General features: G+C 40.1%; 1 protein-coding gene across 1 annotated transcript; it reads right to left on the bottom strand.

The window, feature by feature from the left end:
• Nucleotides 1–9,492: 9,492 nt before the first annotated feature.
• On the bottom strand, nt 9,493–12,686 carry LOC148041355 (protein TORNADO 2-like). Its single transcript, XM_087688054.1, has 3 exons — nt 12,289–12,686; nt 11,054–11,179; nt 9,493–9,918 (listed from the first exon to the last, which is right to left on the bottom strand). Exons 1-3 carry the CDS (start codon nt 12,664–12,666, stop codon nt 9,589–9,591), a joined length of 834 nt encoding a protein of 277 aa, XP_087544180.1. The 5' UTR covers nt 12,667–12,686; the 3' UTR covers nt 9,493–9,588.
• Nucleotides 12,687–24,984: the final 12,298 nt, after the last annotated feature.

Genomic DNA, 24,984 nt, shown 5'->3' with positions numbered 1-24,984 from the left:
GGTCCAAGTCTCGTGGGAAGTCACGTAGCAAATCCCGTGGCAGGAATGCAGATGTTACTTGTCACCATTGTGGGAAAAAGGGCCACATTAGGCCACAATGCCATGAATTGCGGAATGAAAGGCGCAAAGATAAGGGGAAAGACAAAGTGCAGGATAAGTCTTGTGATCGCAGTATAGTACCTGCAAAGTCCAGTGTTAAAATTGAAGAGATCAATGTTATGCAGCCTGAGAATGTTGATGATGATGATTATATCCTAGCAGCTTCTTCTAGTACTTCGCAGATGACAGAGATACACTCTATGTATGCACAGTGTTGGCTCTTGGACTCAGGTGCGTCCTTTCATGTGACACCTTGTCGAGAGTGGTTTCATTCATACTGTACTGTTTCGGGTTTTGTGCGCTTGGGTGATGACAGCTCTCTTGATATTGTGGGCATTGGTGACGTTAGGCTGCAGTTTTCTTTTGGCAGCAGTTTTGTTATGCAGGATGTACGCCATGTACCTGCTTTGGCACGCAGTCGCATGTCAGCTGGACAGCTTGATGATGCAGGATATCATGTATGTTTTGGAGACTCTGCATGGAAGATCACTCGTGGCAGACTTGTGATTGCGAGAGGTGCCAAGCTAGCAGTCTCTACCCCTTGATTATATCAGCTTCTTCCCTTGATCATGTTTTGTCTGTGGGTTTTATCCCATATGTATCTCTTTGGCATGTCCATTTGGGCCATATGTCTTTGAAGGGAATAAAAATGCTTTTTGGTTTGTAGTACTTACTGCCCCTTGATTATGCATGTTTTGATTCATGTGAGCATTGTCTTTATGGCAGACAGAGTAGGTCTATGCATAAGAAGTCTGGTAGGCCACGCATGAGTGAGCCATTGGTACATTCGGATGTCTGTGGGCCCATGCCTTGTCAGTCTATGGGTGGTGCAAAGTATTTTGTTACGTTCATTGATGATTTTTCACGGAAAGTTTGGGCTTATCCCATTAAGCTGAAATCCGATGTCTTGGCTGTGTTTCAGAGATGGTTTGCATTGGTTGAGAACCAGTCTGGGTATAGGCTAAAATGCCTAAGGACAGATAATGGGGGTGAGTATGTCTCACATGCTTTTGAGCAGTTATGTGATGAGAGGGGTATTGAGCGTTAGTTGACCGCCCCCTACACCCCCCAGAATGGTTTGGCTGAGTGGATGAATAGAACCATCTAGGAGTGTGTACGCAGTATGCTTAGCCATGCAGGCCTACCACAAATCTTTTGGGCTGAGGGAGTTGAGCAGCTGTGCATGTCATAAATAGATCACCCTCTAGTGGTTTGGATTTCCAGGTTGCAAAGGAGGTATGTACTGGAAAAACCTCCCTCTTATGCGCATCTCCGTGTCTTTGGATGTGAGGCATTTTGCCATGTGCCCAGGGACAAGAGAAGTAAGCTAGATCCCAAGAGTATCAAATGCATTTTCCTTGGTTATGGGGATGCAGGCGAGATGGGTTACCATCTCTGGGATCCGTAGGCGCGGAAAGTCATCCACAGTCATGATGTAGTCTTCCATGAAGACAAAATGCATAGGTAGCCTAAGAGAGTTGTTGAGATCCGCAGGGTCATATTTCAAGAGGAGCCAAGAGCTCCCGCACAGCTAGTTGGACAGTCTACAGTTGCAGTAGATGCTCATGGTCAGGGTGTTGGATAGGCAGTTGGGCAGGTAGCTGAGCCTGCGGTCTACTAGAGACAGACGTCCACCTGATAGATTTCAACCCTTGATGCATTATGTCTTGGTTACAAATGCAAGAGAGCCTTTCACCTATGATGACGCTATGCGCAGGGGTGACAGTCACTCCTGGGAGAGGGCTATGCAGTCTGAGATAGACTCCCTACATAAGAATGACACTTGGGATTTGGTTTCCTTGTCTACGGGCAAGAAGGATTTGCCATGCAAGTGGGTGTACAAGCTAAAAAGTACCCCTGGACAACCCAAGCCGGCATACAAGACTAGATTGGTAGCAAAGGGTTTTAAGTAGGAGCATGGTGTGGACTTTGATGAGGTCTTTTCTCCTGTGGTTAAGATGACCAACCTACGCTTAGTCTTGGCTTTGGTTGCTCAGCTTGACTTGGATTTATACCAGATGGATGCCAAGACGGCTTTCTTACATGGGGACTTGCATGATGAGATTTATATGGAGCAACCTAAGGGCTTTGCAGAACTTGGCAGGCAGCACCTAGTGTGCAAATTGAAGAAAAGTCTTTATGGCTTGAAACAGGCACCTAAGGAGTGGTATCATAAGTTCGATGCCTTTATATAGTCATAGGGCTACAACCGGAGTGCTTTGGATCCGTGTCTTTACACGAAGAAAGCCCGTGATGGCTCTTTATTGATTTTGGTACTCTATGTGGATGATATGCTGATAGTAGGGAAAGCTCATGATGAGCTAGATGCTCTTAAGGCTCAGCTCAAGAAGAGCTTTGAGATGAAAGATCTGGGACATGCCGCTCACATACTTGGTATGCGCATTAGACGTGACAGGCATCAGGGACTCCTCTACTTATCATAGAGGGAGTACATTCATAAAGTCCTTGAGTGCTTCCGCATGCAAGATGTAAAGCCTATTGGCTGTCCATTGCCTTCTTATGTGAAGGTATCACAGGCTGATTATTTGTAGATAGATGAGCAGAGGGCCGAGATGGCCAAGATTCCCTATGGATCCGTAGTGGGCAGTCTTATGTATGCCATGATAGCCACTCGTCCAGATATTTCCTTTGCAGTTGTTGTTGTGGCACGCTATATGGCTACACCTGGCAAGAAGCATTGGGATGCCGTGAAGGGTATCATGAGGTACCTAAAGGGCACTGCAGATATGTGCATATGCTATGGCAGCCAGGATACAGGAGTCATGGGATACACTGACTCTGATTATCCAGGACATGCAGATAGTAGGAAGTCCACTTCCTGCTATGTATTCACCTATATTGGAGGTGTTGTTTCTTGGATGTCTAGGGTGCAAAAATGCACGGCCCTTTCTATTACAAAGGCCGAGTATGTTGCAGCCCCACTGAGGCTTGCAAGGAGGCCATTTGGTTGGGTCTTTAGTTGCTGACCTTGGTATTGATGCTATCCCTACACTGCATTCAGATTCTATGAGTGCTATTCAGTTAGCCAAGAATCCGGTCTTCCATGCGAAGACGAAACACATTGAGGTGAGGTATCACTTCATAAGTGGGGTCATTGAGGATAAGTTTGTTGATCTTGTCAAGATCTCGACTGACCAGAATCCTGCAGATCTGCTCACGAAAAGCCTCTCTACAGAGCGCTTTGCCTTCCTCAGGAGGTTGATGGGCGTGGGATGAGATGACGTCTTTCCTCATCCTATTGTACATGTGTACATGTTGTACTGTCTTTTTTCTTTTTCTTTTCACTCTTCATTGGGGCAGATTCGCCTTTAAGTGGGAGGTTGTTGGGGGTAAAGGCACCTCTGCCTAGCCGCCCGTGTATTACTACAGTGACAGTCACTACCACTTCAAAATGCAGGTGGCGGGCACCCATCACCGTCACTTTATTCTTTATTCTTTTAGTGACAATTTGAATAAAGGAAGGCCCGGTCACACATTGTGACTATTAGAGTTCCCATTTCTAGTCTCTCCCTTTCTTGCTCTTGCTCTCCCGCCATAGCTCTCAAGTCCAACCTTCGATCCGTCGCTCCCTTTCACTCAAGTTTTCAAATTTTTTTCTCAGACCAACATCGCTATTAGCATCGCTATTTATGTCTCTATGTGCATTACTACTAGCGTCGCTATATGCATCACTAATAGAATTAGTGACGCTAATAGCAATGCATATAGCGATGCTAATAGCAATGCTACTTTTTTGCGTCGCAAAAGGCCATCGCTATTACTCCCTTCCCTTGTATTGTATGGCTTGTAGAGTGAGACATGAAGGCTCCAAGTGGACAGGGCATAGGCTAGCTATGGGGGTTGGCAAATAGTGGGTATGAGATTTAGGTGAAGAATGGGAGTCATACACTCAAACTGAGCTGGATTGAGATGAAGAGGAGCTTAGAGGATTGTAACAAGAGCTGGGTCATGCTCAACTGAGCTCTGATACCATGTTACAATGTCGAATCTAGAGCATGGTAGAAGCTATGGCGGATAGAAGATGAAGGTTAGATTCATGTTGACATAGACAATGAGTAAACAACTGTTACACAAGTAAATTAGGCTCCAAGATGGAAGCTTGGACTCATAAACACAATCTTGTGTAGAGGATTGACAATGATACTAACTAAAAGAGGAAAGCATTATGATATATTGCATTAAAAACGAGAGCAAGTACAATGCTTTATAGGAATAGACTAGGCTGTACTTTCCACCACTACGCATATGGGATTCTGCATCTTGTGCCCACACTACTCCATACAAAGAGGCTAAGCCAGGTGTGATTGCCAATATCTCAACATTATGTGCATACTCTTTGAAAGAAAGGATGCATCTATTCTTGGATATATATGTGTTGATTTTGTAGGGAGTGTAAACTCTAGGAGATTTACTATAGGTTTTTTCTTCACTTTCACAAGTGGTGCAGTCTCTTGGGTTTCTTGATTGCAGCCATGTACAACTTTATCTACCGCCAAGGCAAAATATGTTGTAGTCATGAAGGCATATGAGGAAGTTATGTGACTTATTCATCTAGTGGGAGACTTGGGTATTGCAAGAGAGTGCCTACATTACATTTTGATAATCAGAGTACCATTTAGTTATCACAGAACCCTATATTTTATGCAAGTCAAAGCATATTGAGGTGAAGTCTTGGTGAAGTATCATTGCATCAAGGAGGTGATTAAGGTTACGTTTATTGAGCTTGTCAAGATCCATACAGATTATAACTCTGTAAATCTTCTTACGAAGAGTTTACCTTCTGAGTGTTTTGCATACTATAGAGTGCTAATGTGCATTGGATAGTATCTTCACTTTCTTCTTATACTCCATAAAGGCAATCCTTTAAGTGGGAGATTATTGGGATAAAGGCCAAAGCTAATAGCTAGGTGGGCACCTCTTGTGTATGTATACATTATATAGTTAGATATAAGTGAAGATAACAAAGAATAAGGGTACCATTCATTTGTGCCCACATAACTCTCTCGTGTTCTTCTCTCTCTCAAATATCTTACATTTCATTAGCTTCTACCATGCATCTCATCATTGCTTCCCTCTTAAGCTGTTGTCTTCTTCCCGGAGTCTTCTTCCATATGAGGATGATAGGTAGATTGTGAAGTTGAAGTTTATATATCTCCTTCTTCTCTACATTTTCTCTTTTCATTAGAGTGCTTGTGAATTGGATCAATTGTGATAGAGTAGTGAGAGAGGATCAAAGGAATATCACTTGACCATAAGGCCATCCTCAAAACTTTGAAGGCATTTGGACTATAACAATATGTGAAGATGAGAATATGAGCCTACTATGAACTCTTAGTTATTTTGTTTCTTACTTGCTTGGAATAATGTGAGGAGAGAGTGAATAGCTATGCAATTGGATTGTGAGCTAAACATGTGAGAGGTGGTAGAGTCAAAGAGCATTGAGACTCTTGAAATAATAAGATTCATTCCAATATCACAAACATCATGTGTGTAGCTCGACATCAACAATGACATGCTCTTTGGTAACCTTGTCAACACCAACGATAACTTCAATCACTGACTACCATAAGTACTAGTAAGCATTCTTCATCTTCTTCATCAGTAAAACTACCATCATTTCTCCCAAGGAGAATATCTTGGCCGTCTCCAATAATCCATGTCTATAGTTAAAGTTGAAGCATACTACCTCAATGATGAGTGCCAAGGGATTGGAACTCATGTAGGATGAGGATAATATTTATTAAAAGTGGTTGTACCATGGGTTTACAAGTGTTCGTGGCCTAAATCACGGGCACTCTCTTTAATATTCTTTATTTGATAATTGATCAACCTATTTTGTGATAGGACAACCCCTTTGTTTTATCGTGGCTACAGTACATTGTCCATTCATGTACTTGCAAATTCTTGGTGTAGAGAGAGGGAGCATGTGGAGCATGTGAGTTGGAACTCAACCATTGTACTCTTGACATAGCGGATTCCTATTCCGGGCTATATCTTATGGAGTACCTCTTTTTTCAATCTTGTTTGTCTTTTGTTATTCCATTGTATGTTTTACTCTTCTAAGATACTATCAAACATTTACGTTTATGGAAGGAGATATGACACGGATGTATCCCACTTGGCTATGGCTGCTGTCGATCTGCAACTTTGCATAAGATGTGTCTTGTACTTTGGGCTTTGCGAATTGTGCGTTTTGATTGGGCCTGCTATATTGATTGGCGCATGGATTTGACTTGGGGACTGCATGTGTGTGCTGACTTATAGAATCTTTGCATTAACCTGCGTCGATGTAATTACATGAGTTACTTGTGTGCCATTGCGAACCCTCATCATGGATGGGTAGCAGGTCTTCCAGGCTTGAGATTGACTAATGCGCCTGCTGTTGATATCCTGCATACGCGTGTGCGTCTGTCCCTGCTGCTGATCCTGGTCCGGTCCGATCATGCCAATGGAGCTGCATCCAGCATTAACCCTGCATATCATTGATGCAATTTTGGTTGTGGCACCAACGGCTAGCCAGTGTCTTGCTTTTGCATTTCCAATTGTGTGTTACTCCATGTACAATTCCTCTAGAACATGTCCACACATTGTGTTGTGTGCCTATGAGATTGTGTTGTACATGAAGTCCCCTTTTGATATAAGTATCATTTTTTGTCTTAAGTACTTGTAGGCTATTTACATTGCCTTTGCTACTCTCTCCTAATCGAGGTAACATGCAAGTATTTTTCCTCTCATTTCACTTCATTGATTGTGTTGATACCCTTGTGATTGAGAGATTCACTATTCTACCATACCTCATGGCACTGTGGTTGAGTGCTACAGTGCTCACTAGTGCTTTTTAGAGAGCATGTTGAATTGCTCCAGCCTGTGGAGGAGTCTCTACTTCTATCATGATGCGGTGGAGCGGTGAAAGCTTGCACATGAAGGTGGAGAAATAGAATGCTATGGCATAGTATTACATATGAAGAGAAGAAATATACAAAAAGTATGTTGTTGCTTCATATAGTGGATATCACGGTTATGCTTGAGCGAGCATGTGATGATGTACATGTCTACATCATCGTGGTTCACTTGGGGCCTACTGACGGGTCAAGTGGATGGTTCTTCAACTCTAATGATGCTACACAGCCTCACATGCTCCTAGTTAGAAGGGTTGAGTGTGAGGATGAAGATAGGGCATATTGATGCTCTTTCATTGTTGGTGGATTTGATGCATGTCACTGAGTTTACATCTTTTGGTGATCCAAACCTTGGACTAGTGTGTCCAGTGCCAAGTTCATGTTGATATGTGTGACATGATGTGTTCATGTGGTCTCACACAAGGGGACCTGAAGGGCATGTATATGTTCTAGTGGAGGAATCTTGGTATCACTGTGAGCTATCCTGGAGCTTGTGTGGCTACATGAAGTGTAAGGTAGCTAGCTTGACTACTTTTCTTTCAGACAAAGATTATGGCATTTGGACTTCTTCTTCATGGTGCTTTCTTTTCAAGATGCATATAGTGGAGTGTATCCTGCTAGAGTAAGTATGGTGTATCTTAGATGTTCTTGTTCATCACTTGTTCACATGTGCTTTGCGAGAGGGTGTTAGAAGTGGCCATATCACATGTTTACAAGTGCCCAATGTCTAGTTTATGGGCACTCTCTTTATTATTTATTTGGTAATTGTCCAACTCATTTTGTGGTAGGACAACTCCTTTATTTTTGTCTATAAAAGGAAGGATTGTGGCCATAGTCCATCGTCCATTCATGTACTTGTAGATTCTTGGTATGGAGAGAAGGATCATATGGAGTGTGTAAGTTGATGCTCAACCATTGTATTCTTGACATAGTGGATTTCTATTCCAAGTTACATCTTGTGCATTATCTCTTTCTTTGATCTTGTGTGTCTTTTATTATTCCACTGTGTGTTTTGCTCTTCTAACAATGTTAACGTTAAAGTGTGAAGAAGGATGAAAAGTTAAGCCAAGTTAAAGCATAAGCATACAAATCAAAATACTGGAACAAGAGTTTGTGATTTCTAATATAAATGTTATTGAATGTGGTGACTCTTGCTCTTTTTTCTTTTTTGCCTATGCATGTGAAAGTAAAGTGTAAACATAAATATCCATAATTGAAAGAAATAAGCACTTATAAATAAATAAATAAATATATATATATGTATATAAGAGTATGTATGTATGTATGTATGTATAAAATGTGTGTGTGTGTGTGTGTGTGTGTGTGTGTGTGTGTGCACGTGCACGTGCACACATGCATTGGATTTTCCCATAAGTATGCAATGTTTTTTAGAAGAGACAAATAAAACTTGGATAGCTTAGATATGACATGTTTTTGATTGAAAATAAGAAGGGTTGCAAATAGCTTTAATCTAAGGTATAGGTGTGTATTTGTGACATCATTAGCATCTATATAAGAGGGATATATGTGAACTTTACATGCCCATGTACTAAATTTTGTTAGGGGCTAGGTTATTGATATTTCAACCTAAGGTTCAAGCAACTATATCCTCAATAGCATGGCTTTAAGAGGGATAAGTGTGAACTTCATGTGGTAAGTTTTCTTTGGGTCTAGGGTGTTTTTATTTCTAAGCTAAGGTTGAGGTTATCAAATCTTAGAAAGGATAGGATGAAAGAGCACGTGTTATCTAAAAAGCCAACAGTGGGAGTTGAAATGAGAGTGAGGGGACGAACATGGAAGAAGAACAAGGTAGTTTGTTCCATGCAAACACAAAGACTAAATGAATGAATTTTATTGGCTTGATTTTTGTTTTTATTACTGTGTCTAAATTGTATGTGTGTGTTTTTTGGGGGCTGCGCATCGGGGGCCCGGGGGGGGGGGGGGGGGTGGGTGGGGGATTCACTATAGGTAAACCCTCTATATCACATGTGTTCAAGGCCTATTTAAAATAACCTTTTTAGTGAATTTCTCAAAAATAAAGCACTCCTCTTTCTTTTCAATCTACAAATGATCCCTTTATATGGCGCCCTTTTGTATGTAATATTGTTCCTCATCTTCCAAGCTTTTTTTCTAATATTGTTCTTTCACACATTTTTAATCTCTAAGTTTCCATTCTTCAAGCTCCTTATATTCCAAGCATTTTGTCTACAATTATACAAACTTTTTTATAACCATGCAATCCATGCATCACAACAAGCTCTTGTGTACACTTAAGATTTCTTCAACTTGTAATAGTTCTAAATTGATTGTATTTACCATATATGCTAAAATGTGCTTTTCTTGGAGCTAGAACTGATAATAAAAAACTTGTATTTGTAGGCAAGGCAGAGAGAGGAAGGAAATAGAATGAGCACACTAAAGTTTAAGTGTGTGTGTGTGTGTGTGTGTGTGTGTGTGTGAGGACACAATAATGCAGTTCTAAATATTGCTAAAGAGTTTTCAATTGCTAATTCCTTGGCAATAATGTCAAATAATTATAATACAATTTTTGTTATTCAATGTCGAGAAACTATACATGTGTTTGAGAATAGCCAGGGTGATGGGGTGCGCTCTGGAAATCATGATCCCAAAGTGCTCTAAGAAATATTACCCATGCCACAAAATATAGAATTGCAAGTAATATCAAGGCCGCTAAGCAAATCTTGGCAACTATGATCCAATCATCTCTTACATCTTCAAGAAGTCCAGCACGACATGAATTACAAGCATAGCAAAGTTGTGAAGAATCATTGTCCCACTGTCCGCAATCAACATTTATAGAGCCACTCGTGACATTATCCCAATGTGTGGGGGTGACAAAACTATATCCACAACTAAGAGGGGGCTTGCAACATCCAGACTATAGAAATGATCATTAAAGTATATGTTAGCATTGTAGATGATGTGATGTAATTTTAAGTTAATTAGTATAATAAACTATTAATGATGGCATACATATTTATGATAATGTACTATGTGTTGCAAATTTTCAACTTTGCATATTATCTTTTCAAAACTTAAGGTTTTGCATTAACACACTATTTTTTGTAGTGTCAGAGCTTAGAATAACTCAAGAAATTGTTCTAGTATTTTTTGGCTTTTGCTCTTTTTTTTTTGTGCCTGCTTTTGGCTTTTTGCACAACCTACTATTTGTAGCACTTTTTATTTTTTATAGATGCTATTTTGGACAATTACTATTTAATAGTTGTGGCCCTTTTAACTCCTAGGGAGCTCCTACTTTGGCTCTTAACATTCAAATCTACATATTTGATGGTATCTCCAACTTCTTGATGTTTTACTTTGACTTTGGACTTTTCAAATTGTAAAATATTAGCCTCCTTTTTTGCATTTTTCCAAGTCCCTTAAACATTTCCTTCCTTTCTAGCTTGTATCATTCCCATGGGACTCATGGTGATGCGACAATGTCTTATAGGAAAATGATGAATTGATGATGAAGTAAAGGCAAGTTGTTGATCATTCTCATTTTTCAACCTAGCAAAGTATAATTGTCTATGGGAAACATTTCTACAATATAGTGCATGATGAGTTGAAGATGCGATTGGGAGACAGGTCTAATCTAGATGAGTTGAAACTCCTTAGGTGTAGTTCACACTTGAGGATCCAATCGAGAGTAAGGGGGGTGTGGAGTACAGTGAGTCCAATGGGTCCGATCTCCTAAGTAAGCTTGGAGTGTCCTATCATTGATGTTCATTGGATGTGGCATGAGGGGATTAAAGGTCTGGGGGTTGAGCCAACTGGCTGAAGCCATCACCAAGCATTTCCAACTTGAGAAACTCTTTAGGATCAACACCTTTGGGTCATGAGTTGGCATCAACCAACATTATCCATGGGTGATCACAACCTTTGAAGCTAGTTTGTTGTTTTTTCTTTTTTCAAATCTTTTGAATTTTGATGGGGCATCTTTGGAGAAACCAATTGAACTGTCAAAAAAGATAAATTACATTAGGTTATAGAAGTTATTGATTGGTGTGTACCTGAACAGGAGAAAGATTTGCATTGTAGAAGGATTCATGTGTAGGGTACAATCGGTTAAGGTCATTGCACTCTCTTCTGTCTTGTAAGCATGCCCTAAGATTTGGCCAATTTGTTGCACTTGTTGTCTGCATAAGTTCAATGTCAAGTAAATTCTTATAAAAAATGAATATTCTTTATGTTGCATTTAAAAGATATCACACGCACAACATAAACAAATACTGTTTGGGAACTCTATTGAAGCTTTCTTCTTAGGACAATTTATACTTATTCTACCTTGGTAGCTCATGTTGCATTAATTGAACTGCAACTTGTTTGCTTAAGTGTCACAAGTTCAACTAATCTGTGTACATTGTTTTGAATTGGCATGCTCACAAATGAGAAAGGGAAGATGATTTACAAGTCAATAACGACACCATACGTGGGATTTAGAGGCAAATCAATGTCCTACTAAGGATGAGATCAAATATTAATAAGATGATGTTATCACACAAGGGTTGCCTTAGGAAAGGTTCACCTTGTCATCGCTATGTAAAGTAAGGGTGGAAGGAAGAATCTTTCGATAATAAAGTTTGAGATAAGTATTAGAATGTGGGTTGAAAGGCTTAAAATATAGAACCTTAGTCTAAGCTATTTAGAGCCTCGCCATGCCTAAGTCCATTGACTTGGCATGGAGCGTGTCTTCTAACAAAAGCATGAGGCCAGAGAGTAATTCAATAATTTTAAAAAGGGAGTATACGCTCATTAAAGCATTGAGAGAGAGAAAGAGATTTATACGCTTCTACATAATCAAACTTGTGGGAGTCTTCTTGGTATCACCATTTTTTGTGATACTTCTTAAACTTGCTAGAGTCCCACAAATTTAGGAGTTTAAGTCAAGTGCCTGACCCACACTCACAATTATAACAATAACTTGACTATATTTTAAGTCAAGTGGTTAATAAGCCCCACTCACAATAACTTGACTATATTGGCCTAGGAGTGGCCTGCCTCTAACACAATATGGGAAGGATGAATGTGTGACGTAATTTAATTTATATCTGGAAAAGAACATCATGAGAGAGAGAGAGAGAGAGAGAGAGAGAGAGAGAGAGAGAGAGAGAACCTCTTCACATGATGGCTTAGTGTCATCATGTATCTTGTAATCAAGTAATCTTGTATTTTTTTCGTAATTAATACAATTACCTTTTACGAAAAGAGAGAGAGAGAGAGAGAGAGAGAGAGAGAGAGAGAGAACCTGGTCTTGGAACCAGATGGAAAAATCGGAGAGGTGGTATTCGTAGAAGGAGGCGGAGCGGACGGGGTGGCCGCCGCTGCCGCCGGTGACGAAGAAGGCGAAGAGGGTGAAGGAGAGGAGGAGCAGCAGCAGCAGGAACAGCAAGAGCAGGTACGCCAACATCAGCAGCCGGTGAGCCCGTCGGGCGCCCACCAGGCCGAGCAGACCCACCAGCACGGTCGCCAGCCCGATAAACACGATGGGGCCCGCCAGGAAGCTCAGGCAGTCCACGTGGTGGCGGCTGGCCAGCCAGGACCCGGCCACCAGGATGGGCACGCCCAATATAATGGTCACGAGGCTGATCACCACCAGGGTGCGCAACTTCCCAGGACCAGCCATCCCGACTCTCTGTCTGTCTGTTTGGAGAGAGAGAGAAGAAGAAGAAGAAGAAGAAGAGTGAGAGGGCTTCTCAATCTCTTCGCCTTTTATGCATTGCCTCCCTCCCCCCTCTTTGCTTCCATTTCTTGACTTCCCTCTCACACACAACCTCCGCAAGCGATACCATCCAGCTAGAACATGCTTCGCGTCTCCCTCTCTCTTTAGCCGAACCTTTAGTATATTCTATCACGAGACGTAGATTGGTTGCCCAGAAGCGGAGCTTTTCCGTCGACTCCATTTGGCAATCAATTCTTGGAGCTTCACATATCAGCCTCATTAGCACTCAACCGGTTGCTTCAAGGCTTCTAAGCACCTCTACAATTTGTTCCATTGAGATATGAAGATCTTCATCAACATTCACCGTGAGCACTAGTGAGTTAGCCTCCATATAGATCCAAGCCTATTTTTCTCTACCCACTCTAACAACATAAGGCTGCACTTGCCCACTCATAAACCCACATTGGAGGCATGACCCACTCTAATAATGAGTCAGCACTCACCGTGAGCAATAGTGAATTAGCCTCCCTATAGATATTTAAACATTCTCCACAAGGAATAGATCCAAGCCTGGTTCTCTTTAACCCACTCTAATCTAAAGGTGCAGTTGCCCACAAATAAATGCACATCGGAAGCATGACGACCCACTTATTCTTTTCAAGACACTTCCAAAGCTTATCTATTGTGGAAGTAGGCCCACAAGTGTATGTCTATTGTTTTAGCATTTGCATGCATTAGTAACATTTCTCCCTCCTATGTAGTCCTCAGGTAGTCTTTTGTCTTCAAAAAATGGGGGGGATTTTGTTTTAGAGATGCTTATATATTCAAGTTAATACCTAAAATTCCTAAACACATGATTAAATATATATTTGAAAATATATCACATGGAAATAACTACAATAAGATTTGTACTTTAAAAGGCTTACCAATCTTTTTTATGTAATGATAATCTTTGCAAAAGGTGACCATTGTTAAGGTAGAGATATATATGACACATGCCAATGTAATGTAGCAATGCAATGTACCCTTATCCATCATGGGTAAAGATATGTTTAAAGATATAATGACAACCAAGTCCAAGCTTGCTTTTATGACTTATTGAGAATCATAGTAAAAGCTAGACGTATGGAGTATTTTCTTCATTTTCTAAATGGCAAATCAATTATATGATTGGAGCTATATTCACAAGCTATGCAAGACTCCTAAACATTTTATCACTTCAGGTCACCACATATAGTTTCTTTTATAGGTCTAATTTGATAAGGAGGCCATGACAATAACCATAGGGTTCATCAATTAGCAAGGAACCAAGGGCATACAATTTTATAGCTCCAATTTGGTAGGAAGGCCATGATAATAATCATAATATAGTTCCTCCACTAGCAAGGAACTAAGGACATTCGATGATAGGTTCTATATGTAAATATACCATTCAGAAGTTTCTCCTACTCCTAATTTTGTCAAAGTACTAGAAAATCACCAAAAGAATAAAATTTTAATTTAAAAAATCTCATTTGGATCATTTCAAAAAGTTCTCACAAATTTTATTTGATTTAATGTGCACCCATCTCCCTCTTCTAGTCTTGCAATTTCATTTTCTATTTAAGGCGACTCATTAAGATTTGATAGTAGATTAATGACCTTCCTTAATCTTCTATAAGATATCATGCCACCAAGTGTTTAAACAATTTGCAAGCTCCTCTTGAGTGTGTCATGTTGTCCCATAGGCAAATGATCTTGCTACCTTAGCAATTGGCTACTCCTCTTTAACATGTGGTTGCTCCTACTCTAGCCAATGAAAAGTAGCTATGTCACATCAATAAATAATTTGAGTCTCTAACAAGATAGGAGGCTCCAAATGTACCCCAATCTACATCAATCACATTTTATTTATTAACCATCACAAAAAGAAGACCTCCCCACCCCTTGCTTGCAAGAGTTTCTCAAAAAGAGACCCAAATGTTTGATATCTCACTTTTCTACTAAAACACTATATTCCAAAAAAAGAGGCTCCTATCATGAAAATACATAAAATTCACTTCAAATTCTTTTACAAATTAGGAGGCTCCAGATTTTCCCCAAGTTGTAGAAATCACCTTTTTGTTATAAAACATCCCAAGAAGAAGCCCTCCCACCCCTCACTCATAAGAGGTTCTCAAAAAGAAAACCAAAGTTCAAGTTTTACTTTTCTATTAAGGATATTATCATAAAAATGCATAAATTTAACTTTTTTGAACTATTCTCGACTTCTTTTAAGCTTCTTTTTCCTCTTCTTCTCAATCATTATTGCTCCTTCAACCTTTGGTGCTTGCCTTGCCCCCACATTGTCTATCAATATCATACACACTCCCTCCTTGCTATAGTAAGCATTTCATAGTCCATAGTTTTTCATGTCAAACACAAGCTCAAGAAGGCCTCTAGTTGGAGTCCAACTTGAACTTTAAACAATGTCAGTGGGAATGATCCTTGAAATCTATATTTCTTAAGGCTTGACAACAAGGTGAGTTTAAAGATAAGTGAGGTGTCATATCACTCAAAAGGTTAAGTTATGAATCAAAATCAAACCAAATAACTAGCTCTCTAATGTGCAACATGTTTGAACGGGCAAACAATACTTGTCTAAAATAGTGTTAATTTGCCCATTTCCATCTAATTATTCATTATGTTACATGCCACCTTGCCTCTTTGCTTGCAACACATTTTCTAAAGTGTGATGTTTCTTTTATTATAAAAATATATATTGAACTAGTTACAAATGGCAACTCGTAGAGTCCTTTACTAAGCTTTCACTATTGATTTTATCATAAACATGCAAAGATTTAGTGTCTTAACAAATATTCTAATTCTTTAATCATTAAAAGTTTCTTTTTCATGGGAGTTGCAACATAATTTGCATTACTAGGAGAATGTGTATTCTTTTTCCAAGCTAAAAAGGCTATAGTTCCTCTAATTGAACCCAAGTTGAGCCCATCAAGGAACAAGCCACAAAGGGTTACCTCAACATTATCATCATCCTACCATCCTTTGGGATTGTTCCTTGATGTGCTCAACTTGGGGAAGCCCTATGTTAATTAGCTTAAGTAAGGTAGGATGATGATTAACCTAAGGGCTTCCCCAAGTTGAGCCCATCAAGAAACAAGCCACAAAGGGATGCCTCAACATTATCATCATCGAGTCATCATCCTACCCATGGCTAGTCACCAGCTCACAACTAGAAAAAGAAACCCCACGATTGCTAAATGCTACCTCATTATTGAAAGTAAATATCCTTTGTTTTTTAATGGAAAAAAAGTAACCAATACCTAAAGAAAGTAGTCCATGATTCTAAAAAGGGTGCCATAGTAATCTACCTTGCTAGGGCTCCACAATCATAATCAATTGCCCAAATTTGTTTAAGAATTTCATGTGGTTGTATAACAATGCTAGCTATGTATGATTGCTATTTACAATTTCTATGAGACGTGCCTACCATTGCCAGAGAAGCCACCCATGCTCATCATAAACTAGTATATGATGGTGCCTAGCTGCCCACAATGGCTAAAGAAGGCCACAATTGCTTGAAACAGTTGCTTCTTACATGCTAGCTACATCATTCACCAACTTCAGCAACCCACAATTTCTTCAAGAAAAGTCATGACTACTTATTGGGCTACATCCTACAATTACAATTAACCTACCCACAAGTTTCATTAGATCCAATTTGTTTCATATCAACCACATCACTCATTAAGGGGCACATCTTGGAGCACACTATCAAGTCACAACCTTAATCAACATGCTAGGTCACTACAATAAAGGCAATATTAGCCTCAAAGATCTCATTCTTTCAAGCAAAGGAGTCTACCTAGCTACCTATGATTAGAGGTATTACTAAGCTTGTAAGAAAAGAGAGAAAGAGTACCACTGACCTGTGAGAGCTTATTGATTAGGGTAAGAAAAGAGGAGAGAAGAATGAAGAGTTGAGAGAGAGCAGGTAATTTGTTCTAGTGTAAAAGCCATGGAGGAGAAGAGCACTACAACAGAAATGAGGCATAGACGCGCATGTTAGACGCGCAAAGTCGGGCCCATCTATCACAGCGTCTATAAGTGCATGTAAACGTGCGTGTAAATAGACGCGAATTTTGCGTCTATATATCCGCGCATGATAAAAACCATAGAATTAAGAATGCACATTGAATCATTGAATTAAAAAAATAGAGTTAATAATTACTTTTTCATTGCTCTCTAATGAATGGCAGTTCCTCTAGTTGACAAGCCTAATATAAGTAATTAGCGGCAAGTGATAGAAACCTTACAATTAGTAGCAAGCATTGCAATATGCATCTCGTAATTTCTCTATGTACTTGAAGATGATAAAAGATACTTCCTTTTTATTATGGAAAATTTAATTTAGCTTTAAACTTGACTATTGATTCTTGAGTATGCACGTGTGCGCATGATAAAAACCATAGAATTAGGAATACACATTGAATCAATAAGCAAATTAAGTATGTTACAACGAATGATCCATCTCATCTTCAATGAGATCAGCCCTTGCTAAACTATCTACTTCTAGGTCTATGTTACCAAGAGGTAACGAAACAAATAAGTCTATCCCACTATCAGATGTGTTGCTATATTGCTCAATAACTTCATCAATATCATCGACAATCACATTATTGTCTTCTTCTGCGTTTCCTTGAACATCTTTGCGAGGTTCATCTTGTACTATATCATGCATATCATCCATTATGGTGCCATCATGCACATCATCATTAATTGTTGGATTGTCATCTGCTATCTCCATGTCGGTAATATTACCATATATTGGTTTTGAAGGATTAGATATAGGGATGACATACCACCATCGGTTATTGTTTACCATTGGATGATACACAACCTGTATTTGAAAAACAAAAGCAAGAAACTTAAATACTTATTATATTGTGTATACATATCATATGTATACATATTAAAAAATTAGCCTTTGCATATATACCTGCTCGCATTGTTGAGGTAGTACTAATGTGTCATTCTTATTTTGGTGAAATTTTGTAGAGTCAATGATTACAAAACCACTTGGATGACGTCTCATTGTGCAATGCTCACCATTTGTTACCACTTCTTTAAACCACTTCACATCCAGTACATATATGAAGTCAAGCTTTAGAATATCTTGGATCAAGCCACAATAACCTTCCATGGTACCATTGGCATCCTCGAAGTGAGCAAGGACACCACAATCTTGGGTATTTCTCTTTTCATCTATACGTTGAGTTTGAAGATGTTTACCCTCATACCAAAGTGCATTGAATAATGTGCACTAGTAGTAAAAGATAAAACATCAAACATGTCAATTATTTATATAAAATAAAACTTATAGAAACAAATCAATTGATAGTATGTCTCACCTTTGATAAGCAACCTCGTGCGTATTCCCACTCTTCTTGAGATATATTAATTTCCTCCTCTTTTTCCATTCTCTCCATTTCCTCATGTAGCCAATCTATATCAATATGACGTGGGAGCGCATTTAGATGATCTAGAAATGAGACATTACGTCCATATCTAGTGCAAAATTCTTGTCTTTCGCTTTTTCTTCTTGCCCTTGCTTCATTATATAGTGTCACCCATTTGCTCATTACATCACTATTGAGCACACAAAAACTATTTAACTTACGAAGTTCTTCTTTTGTTAGCACTTTACTCATTCCTTTTCCTTGAGGTACTATAGAGGTCATCCTCAAGTCTTCATCATCTTTCCATAGTCGTGGTTGAGAGGGATCCACTTCAGCAAGATATTCAGAGATATAAACAAGGGATGATTGCACTAACCAACCCTCAGCCATGCTTCCCTCAGGCCGTGCTTTTTGCCTCACAAAATCTTTCAAGGTTTTCATGAAGCGCTCAAGAAAAAACATCCACCTTACATGAATTGCACCACAAAATGCGATCTCATCAATCAAATGTACGAGTAAATGTAATTGAGTAGTTAAAATGGATCGAGGAAAAATTTCCTCCACACCTCACAGATAATACTCAAGCATCTTGCAATGTGTTTGGATCAATTGCCTAATTCGAGCTCACGTATCTGTCAAGATGTATGATGTGCTTGTTTATTTTTATGTAGAAATTCAAAGATATATAATGAAAAAATACAATGTATACACACCTCACAAGCTCTCCCATCTTGTAAATGATATCACGTACATCTTTGGATACACAATGGGATATGCTAGTAGGAAGTACGAAGTGAATGTAAACAATATTCATAGATCAAATGATTAGTTGAGGAAAAAGTCATCATACCCCAAAGTTTACACATAGTTACTCCACTAATTACTATATTCATGGTTAGAGATACCCTTACTTGAATCATTTTGTGCCAATCGTGGGACTTCAAACCAGATAGTTGCTCCACACCTCTTTTCTTTTTCTTTATGAAGGATCCCTTGAGACATCTCATACATCCTGTGGGTGTTCGAAAGCTATATATTTGTTCCTTCACTATTTTTTCCTCGTTCTTTGATAACATCCAAGGTGCATGGGGTAGCTCAATCTTTCCTCTGGGTCCAATGCGTGGCCAGGCTCGTCTCATGCGACCAATGTTACGTAAATCCTCCCTTACATTAACTGAATCACGAGCCCCTATCAAGTGATCCCATAATGTAGATACAACATTTTTGAATATGTGCATGGGGTCCAACAGGTGATTGATCTTGAGTTGAGTCCAGTACGGAAGACAAAAAAATATAGAGAACCTAACAAACAAACAATATATTATGTAAACAATTCATCATGCTAAATACTTTAAAGTCAATCGAGAGAAATGCACTTCTTACCGACTCATGCCGAGTGGAGGGTGGCTATCGGCATTAATCCATCTCTCCTTCCAATCTTGAATGGTTAGAGATTGTGGAGTCATTCCATTAGTAGGGAGAACATATTTGGGATGGTCAATAGGAAGAAATCGATGATGATTGTCGTAGATAACCTTCTTTAAACGTGCCGGCCTAGAGGAAACTAGAGAGGGACCGCAAATAGGACATGCATGATATCCTGACGTTGTTAAACTTGAAAAAACAAGTGAATTAATAAAATGCAATTGATTCAAGTCTTGAATTTCAAATATAGAGTTATATACATGTACCTGAACACTCTCTGTATCCTGGAAAGTCGTGCATGGTCCACAACAACATGGCTTTCAATGTGAAATCTCTAGAGGGTGCAGATGCACTTGTATCTTGCACCTCAATACCTTCCCATAACATTTCTAACTCTTCAATCAAAGGCTCTAAGTAAATGTCCATGTTTTTTACCTTGTGCTTTCCAGGAATCAGAAGGGACAACATTACATGTCCCTTTTTAATTGCCATGGATGGAGGAATATTATAGTTCACCAATACCACTGGCCATACACTATATGATGTGCTTTTGATGCCAAATGGATTGATTCCATCCATACCTAAACCAAATCTCAAATTTCTTGGCTCTTCTTTGAAAACGGGCCACAAATTATCTATATGTTGCCATGTCGGTGTGTCTGCAGGGATCCTCCATTTTCCATCCCTTGAATGATGACTAGCATGCCATGACATGAGCTTTCCAATAGACTTACACTTGAACATAAGTTTTATATGTGGAACAATCGGAAAATGTCGCAAAACCTTACGAGGCACATCCATTGACTTCATCTCCACTTCGTATCTTGATTCGCCACAAACAGGACACTCTCGTGCGAACTCATGAATCCCACGAAATAAGACACAATCATTGGCACATGCATGGATCTTGACATAATCGAGGCCTCCCAGAGATGTCAAGTAATGTCTTGCTTGCTCTCTCTTAGTTGGCAATTTGTTTCCTTTTGGAAGCATTTGTGATAATAACCTACCTATATTTTTAAAAGTGAGTTAAAAAACCACCAACATATATTTCTGTCTGATTTCAAAATAGAACAATTAATATTATGATTCATAAGCCAAACTGAATTGATACCTACTTCAATAACGCATCCAAACTGACATTACTCCATCCATAAATTGTTTGCAAGTTAAGTATCTCGAGGGACGCACGAAGAACGGAGTACGTACAACCTTCATACAACGGAGTAGATGATGCTACATATAGTGGATCATCTGGCTTCGTAGAGTGACCTTCTCCCTGAACCAGTTGGGAAAATAGATGGTGTACCATGTTGTCCAAAATCTCATCCTCTACGATTTGATGGGGCATTTCATGAGGGCTACTATCATGGTCGTCAAACTCTACTCTTCTTGAAGACTCTGCCTCCTCGCGTCAACGTTTTGCAGCCTCTCGACGCCCGGGAGGGAGCATCTGAGGATGTGGCACTGCATCCTGCTCAACCACAGAAGGGAGTTTCATGTACGTTGATATATAATTCCCGTAACATAGACATGCAATCTTAGTGGTAAAAAAAAACAATGAATACCGGTGATTTTTCTCGGTCCCATTCTCCATACAAGCTTAGGTGTGACATTGCAATTCGATGTGCTCGAAAAATACACCCTCGACAATGATCACATATGCATTTAATTTTTCGTCGTAGCCATACATCTCGATTATGAAGACGCAATGTTTCATCCTCACTTGAGGATGTGCTCATTGACTCATCAGCTTGCACCGCACTAGGTGATACGACGTCGACATGATTAAACCTAATTCATGACAACATCAAAATATTTGTCATTCCTATGTTTACATAAGATCTTAATTTTAAATACACAAAAATCATCATAAATACGTTGAAACTTATGATAAGAATACACTATCAAAACTTATCTTAAAAACAAAAAATTATGATAAAGCCTAAATGCGCGTCTATATCCGCGTTTACCTACGCGTCTATATTGGCGTCTATTTCCGCGTCTATGTTCGCGTCTATACTCGCGTCTACCTGAACAATAGACACGCATATACACGCAAAAATAGATGCACACGTCAAAATTCAAACCATACTTAAATCATTTCTTTTCAAACTGCGCCTTTCCTTTCCTGCGTTTTTTGCGGTTCTGAAGCTTGAGTTTAGCCGACATGCAGTCTCTTCATGCCTCACCTAGTCTCTTCATGCCTCACCTCCTCATGACTCACCTCTTCTTTCATTTCAAACACACAAGAAGGGAAGAAGGAAAGCCAAGGAGAGGAAGAAAGAGAGAATAAGAGAGAGGAGAACAAGAAGAAGCAGCAAGTAAGCAAGCAAGCATCAAGGGAGGGTAACTCACCAAGGAGAGGAAGAAGGAGAAGGAAGAAGCGCCACCACCCGCCACACCAAACACCCAAGGTGACTCTCTCTCTCTCTCTCTCTCTCTTTGTCTCTCTCTCTCTCTCTCTCTCTTTGTTTCTCTCTTCCTCTCTCTGCTCTGTCTGTGTATTTAGGATTTGTGATTCCATTATGTATTGCATTTTGTAAATCATCAATGGCAGTCGTCGGCCTAAAATCGGCCGACCGAGCACGTCTGATAGTGCATCTACATTTCAGTGAAGACGTAGATATAGACGCGAAAAATGTTTCCTCCCATAGCGTCTGAGGCGCGTCTTAGAGCGCGTGTGGTGGCGCGTGTGCTCTGCAGTGTACACGCAATGATAGATGCGCTGGACAGAAGGTTCACCTGCAGTCTACATGCGCATTGACCTAAAATGTGCGTCTGACAGCGCGTCTGTGCTGCATCTTAGATGCGAAGATAGACGCGCTAGACAGAAGGTTCACTTTGGAGCGCGTCTGAGCGTGCGTCTAACCTGCAATTTAGACGCGGGGATACACGCGCCAGGTCTCCCAGTTCTGATAGTAAACAATATATTTTTGCAATGATGAATGTGACCAATCCCATGTTTGTGTTTATCAATTTTCTTGTTTATGAGAAGCATTAGCACTTAAGTTTTATTCTCAATGTCTAAAGAAAGCTCTTTGAAAATGTAGGTAATATATGATTTTTTGTATGCAAATAAATTTGTCTTTTTCCTGTGTGTTTTTTGCAGATGTCATATCGTGGTTCATCTAGCAATGACCCGCATTTGGATCGCATAAATGATACATTGGCCTCCTTTGGCAGGGGGGTCAATGCATTTTTTGGAGGTTTTTCTAGTAGGGACGACTTCATGGGAGAGATGACCAGACACCTTGGCAGCTCTCCCACAGCGGACGAGGTGTTCAGTGTCATGTCTGGGACGCCTCTGACGTCTTTTCCTGGCACAAGCATATGCACTACTTCCCAGACTCCACATGGAGCACGCGGACTCCATATGCACTACTTCCCAGACTCCACATGCAGGTACTCCATATGCAGGTACTCCACGTGCTCCACATGCATCGGCTGAAGCACAAGCATTTGCAGAAGCACGTGCATCTGTAGAAGCTCGTGAGTCTAGCGAGGCAGAGGGTAGTTGACAGAGAGGGAGGAGGGAGAGTCGAGGGGGAGGACGAGGCTTGTGTGGGGGTTGCCTAGGAGATGGCGAGCGATCACCCTCACCAGTAGATCACGTAGAGGAGGTTGTACGCCAATACTATAGAGTTACAGATGCTGGTGGCATCTTTCATGATGATGAGGGAAGGGATGTAATGGCGTACATGAGGAGCGTCGTGCATGCGACGTATAAAGATTGTTTCATTGCCTTCAAAAATCAGAAAAGCGGCTTGTGGCAGGAGGTGTTGAGGGCAGTCCATAGGAGGTATCCAAATCCTGAGGGTGAGCGATTCTCGGATGATTGGGGACGCACAAAAGTGAGGGATATGCTTCACAACAAAAGATCCCACCTCATGACACGGGCCAGGGACTCACTGCAGAGGCTGGAGGAGGGGCGTGGAGCCTATAGCCAACCACCTATGTGCCACCGCATAGAGTGGAAGAAAGCCAAGAAGAAAGCAGCAGAGAAAGTGAAGAGTCGCCAGCACCCAGAGGCGCGACGGATCCAAATGGAAACAATGGGATCGTCGCATTACGGATCGGGCGGCAGAGAGTCGTGGAGGCAGAGTTTGTAAGTATATTTTGATTTCTAGTTTTTTTAAATTTATATTTCTTTCAATTCTTTATATATTTTATTCTAATATATTGTGACTCATAATTGTTTGTATATATCTAAATGTTTTGCAGACTACCATCGTTGGTAGGACATCTACTCCTAGAGAGGTAGGTTACCATCGAGGCCATAACCGCGCAGCGACATTGCTTTACTTCTATGAGGAGGGTCTCATCACTGAGGACCAATAAAACTGGGCCATGAGGATTCGACAGCCAGAGGAGGTATGTTTTTCTTACTTTCCTATTAAAAGTATAGCTAATTATAACTTTTTCTCCACCTTGTCTATGTAAGCAACCCTGATCTTTTGTGCGTGTAGGCGAACCTGGATGTGGAGCATAGCGAGAAGGGGGATAGCGACGCTAGTAGCCATGGTGGTACTAGCGAAGATGTTTCCTCTTGAGATTCGTAGAGGAGCACCATACCTCCTCATGAGGCCTTCTTTTCTTGTATATGTATGATATCTCTTTGAGCCTACTGCTTGCGGCCACGCTTTAGGTCGCAAGCACTTAAACTTCCCTTGTAAATGCTTTTGATATTTAATGAATACATGGACTTTTATTTTCAATTCTCGTGCCCGTAAGATACATTGTCTTTTTTCCAAATGCACAATCTGATGTATGGGAGGAGGGGGAAAAAGACCAGAGAGCAACCACATGCTCTGTGGTTTTTTTTTCCAGTTCTGTTTTGCGCGTCTATCCGTGCGTCTAAATTGCAGATAATTCGCGTTTATACGCGCGTCTATAGTGCAGACTACACGTGCTTCATAATTAAAATTTAAAAAAGAAATTAAATATCTTTTTTTTTAAAAGGACATTTTTTGTTTTTCGTTCGCGTCTACCAGTGCTTGTAAAAGCGCGTCTACCAGTGTGTCTATAGGCGCATGTATATGTGCGTCTAGTGTGCGTCTATTTGTGCGTATAAATTTGTTGATACATGCGATTATAGACACGAAATGGTAGACGCGCAAATAGACGGGCGGATAGACGTGCCCGTAAGAATTTCTCTATATTCAAAAATCGCGTCTAAATGTGCGTCTATGAGGCCTTTTTGTTGTAGTGGAGGGAAGGGATATTGAATTGGGTTGTCGACATTGGCATTGATATCAAACCCATTTCATCAAGCAAAAGGTATGACCAATAGACTTCCTTCTATTTGAATATCTATAGTTGTTTGAAATATTTGTCTCTCTCCATCACCCATCCTCTTCTCCTATCATCAAGGAGCTATTCACCTTAGCCTTGAGCCATGCACTTTCAAATACATATC

The sequence above is a fragment of the Lygodium microphyllum genome, chromosome 1, assembly GCF_053477565.2.
Source record: "Lygodium microphyllum isolate KBCC chromosome 1, Lygodium_microphyllum_v1.1.10, whole genome shotgun sequence".
Lineage (NCBI taxonomy): Eukaryota > Viridiplantae > Streptophyta > Polypodiopsida > Schizaeales > Lygodiaceae > Lygodium > Lygodium microphyllum.
The sequence above is the reverse complement of the archived record's forward strand: the minus strand, read 5'-3'. Positions and strand labels throughout refer to the sequence as shown.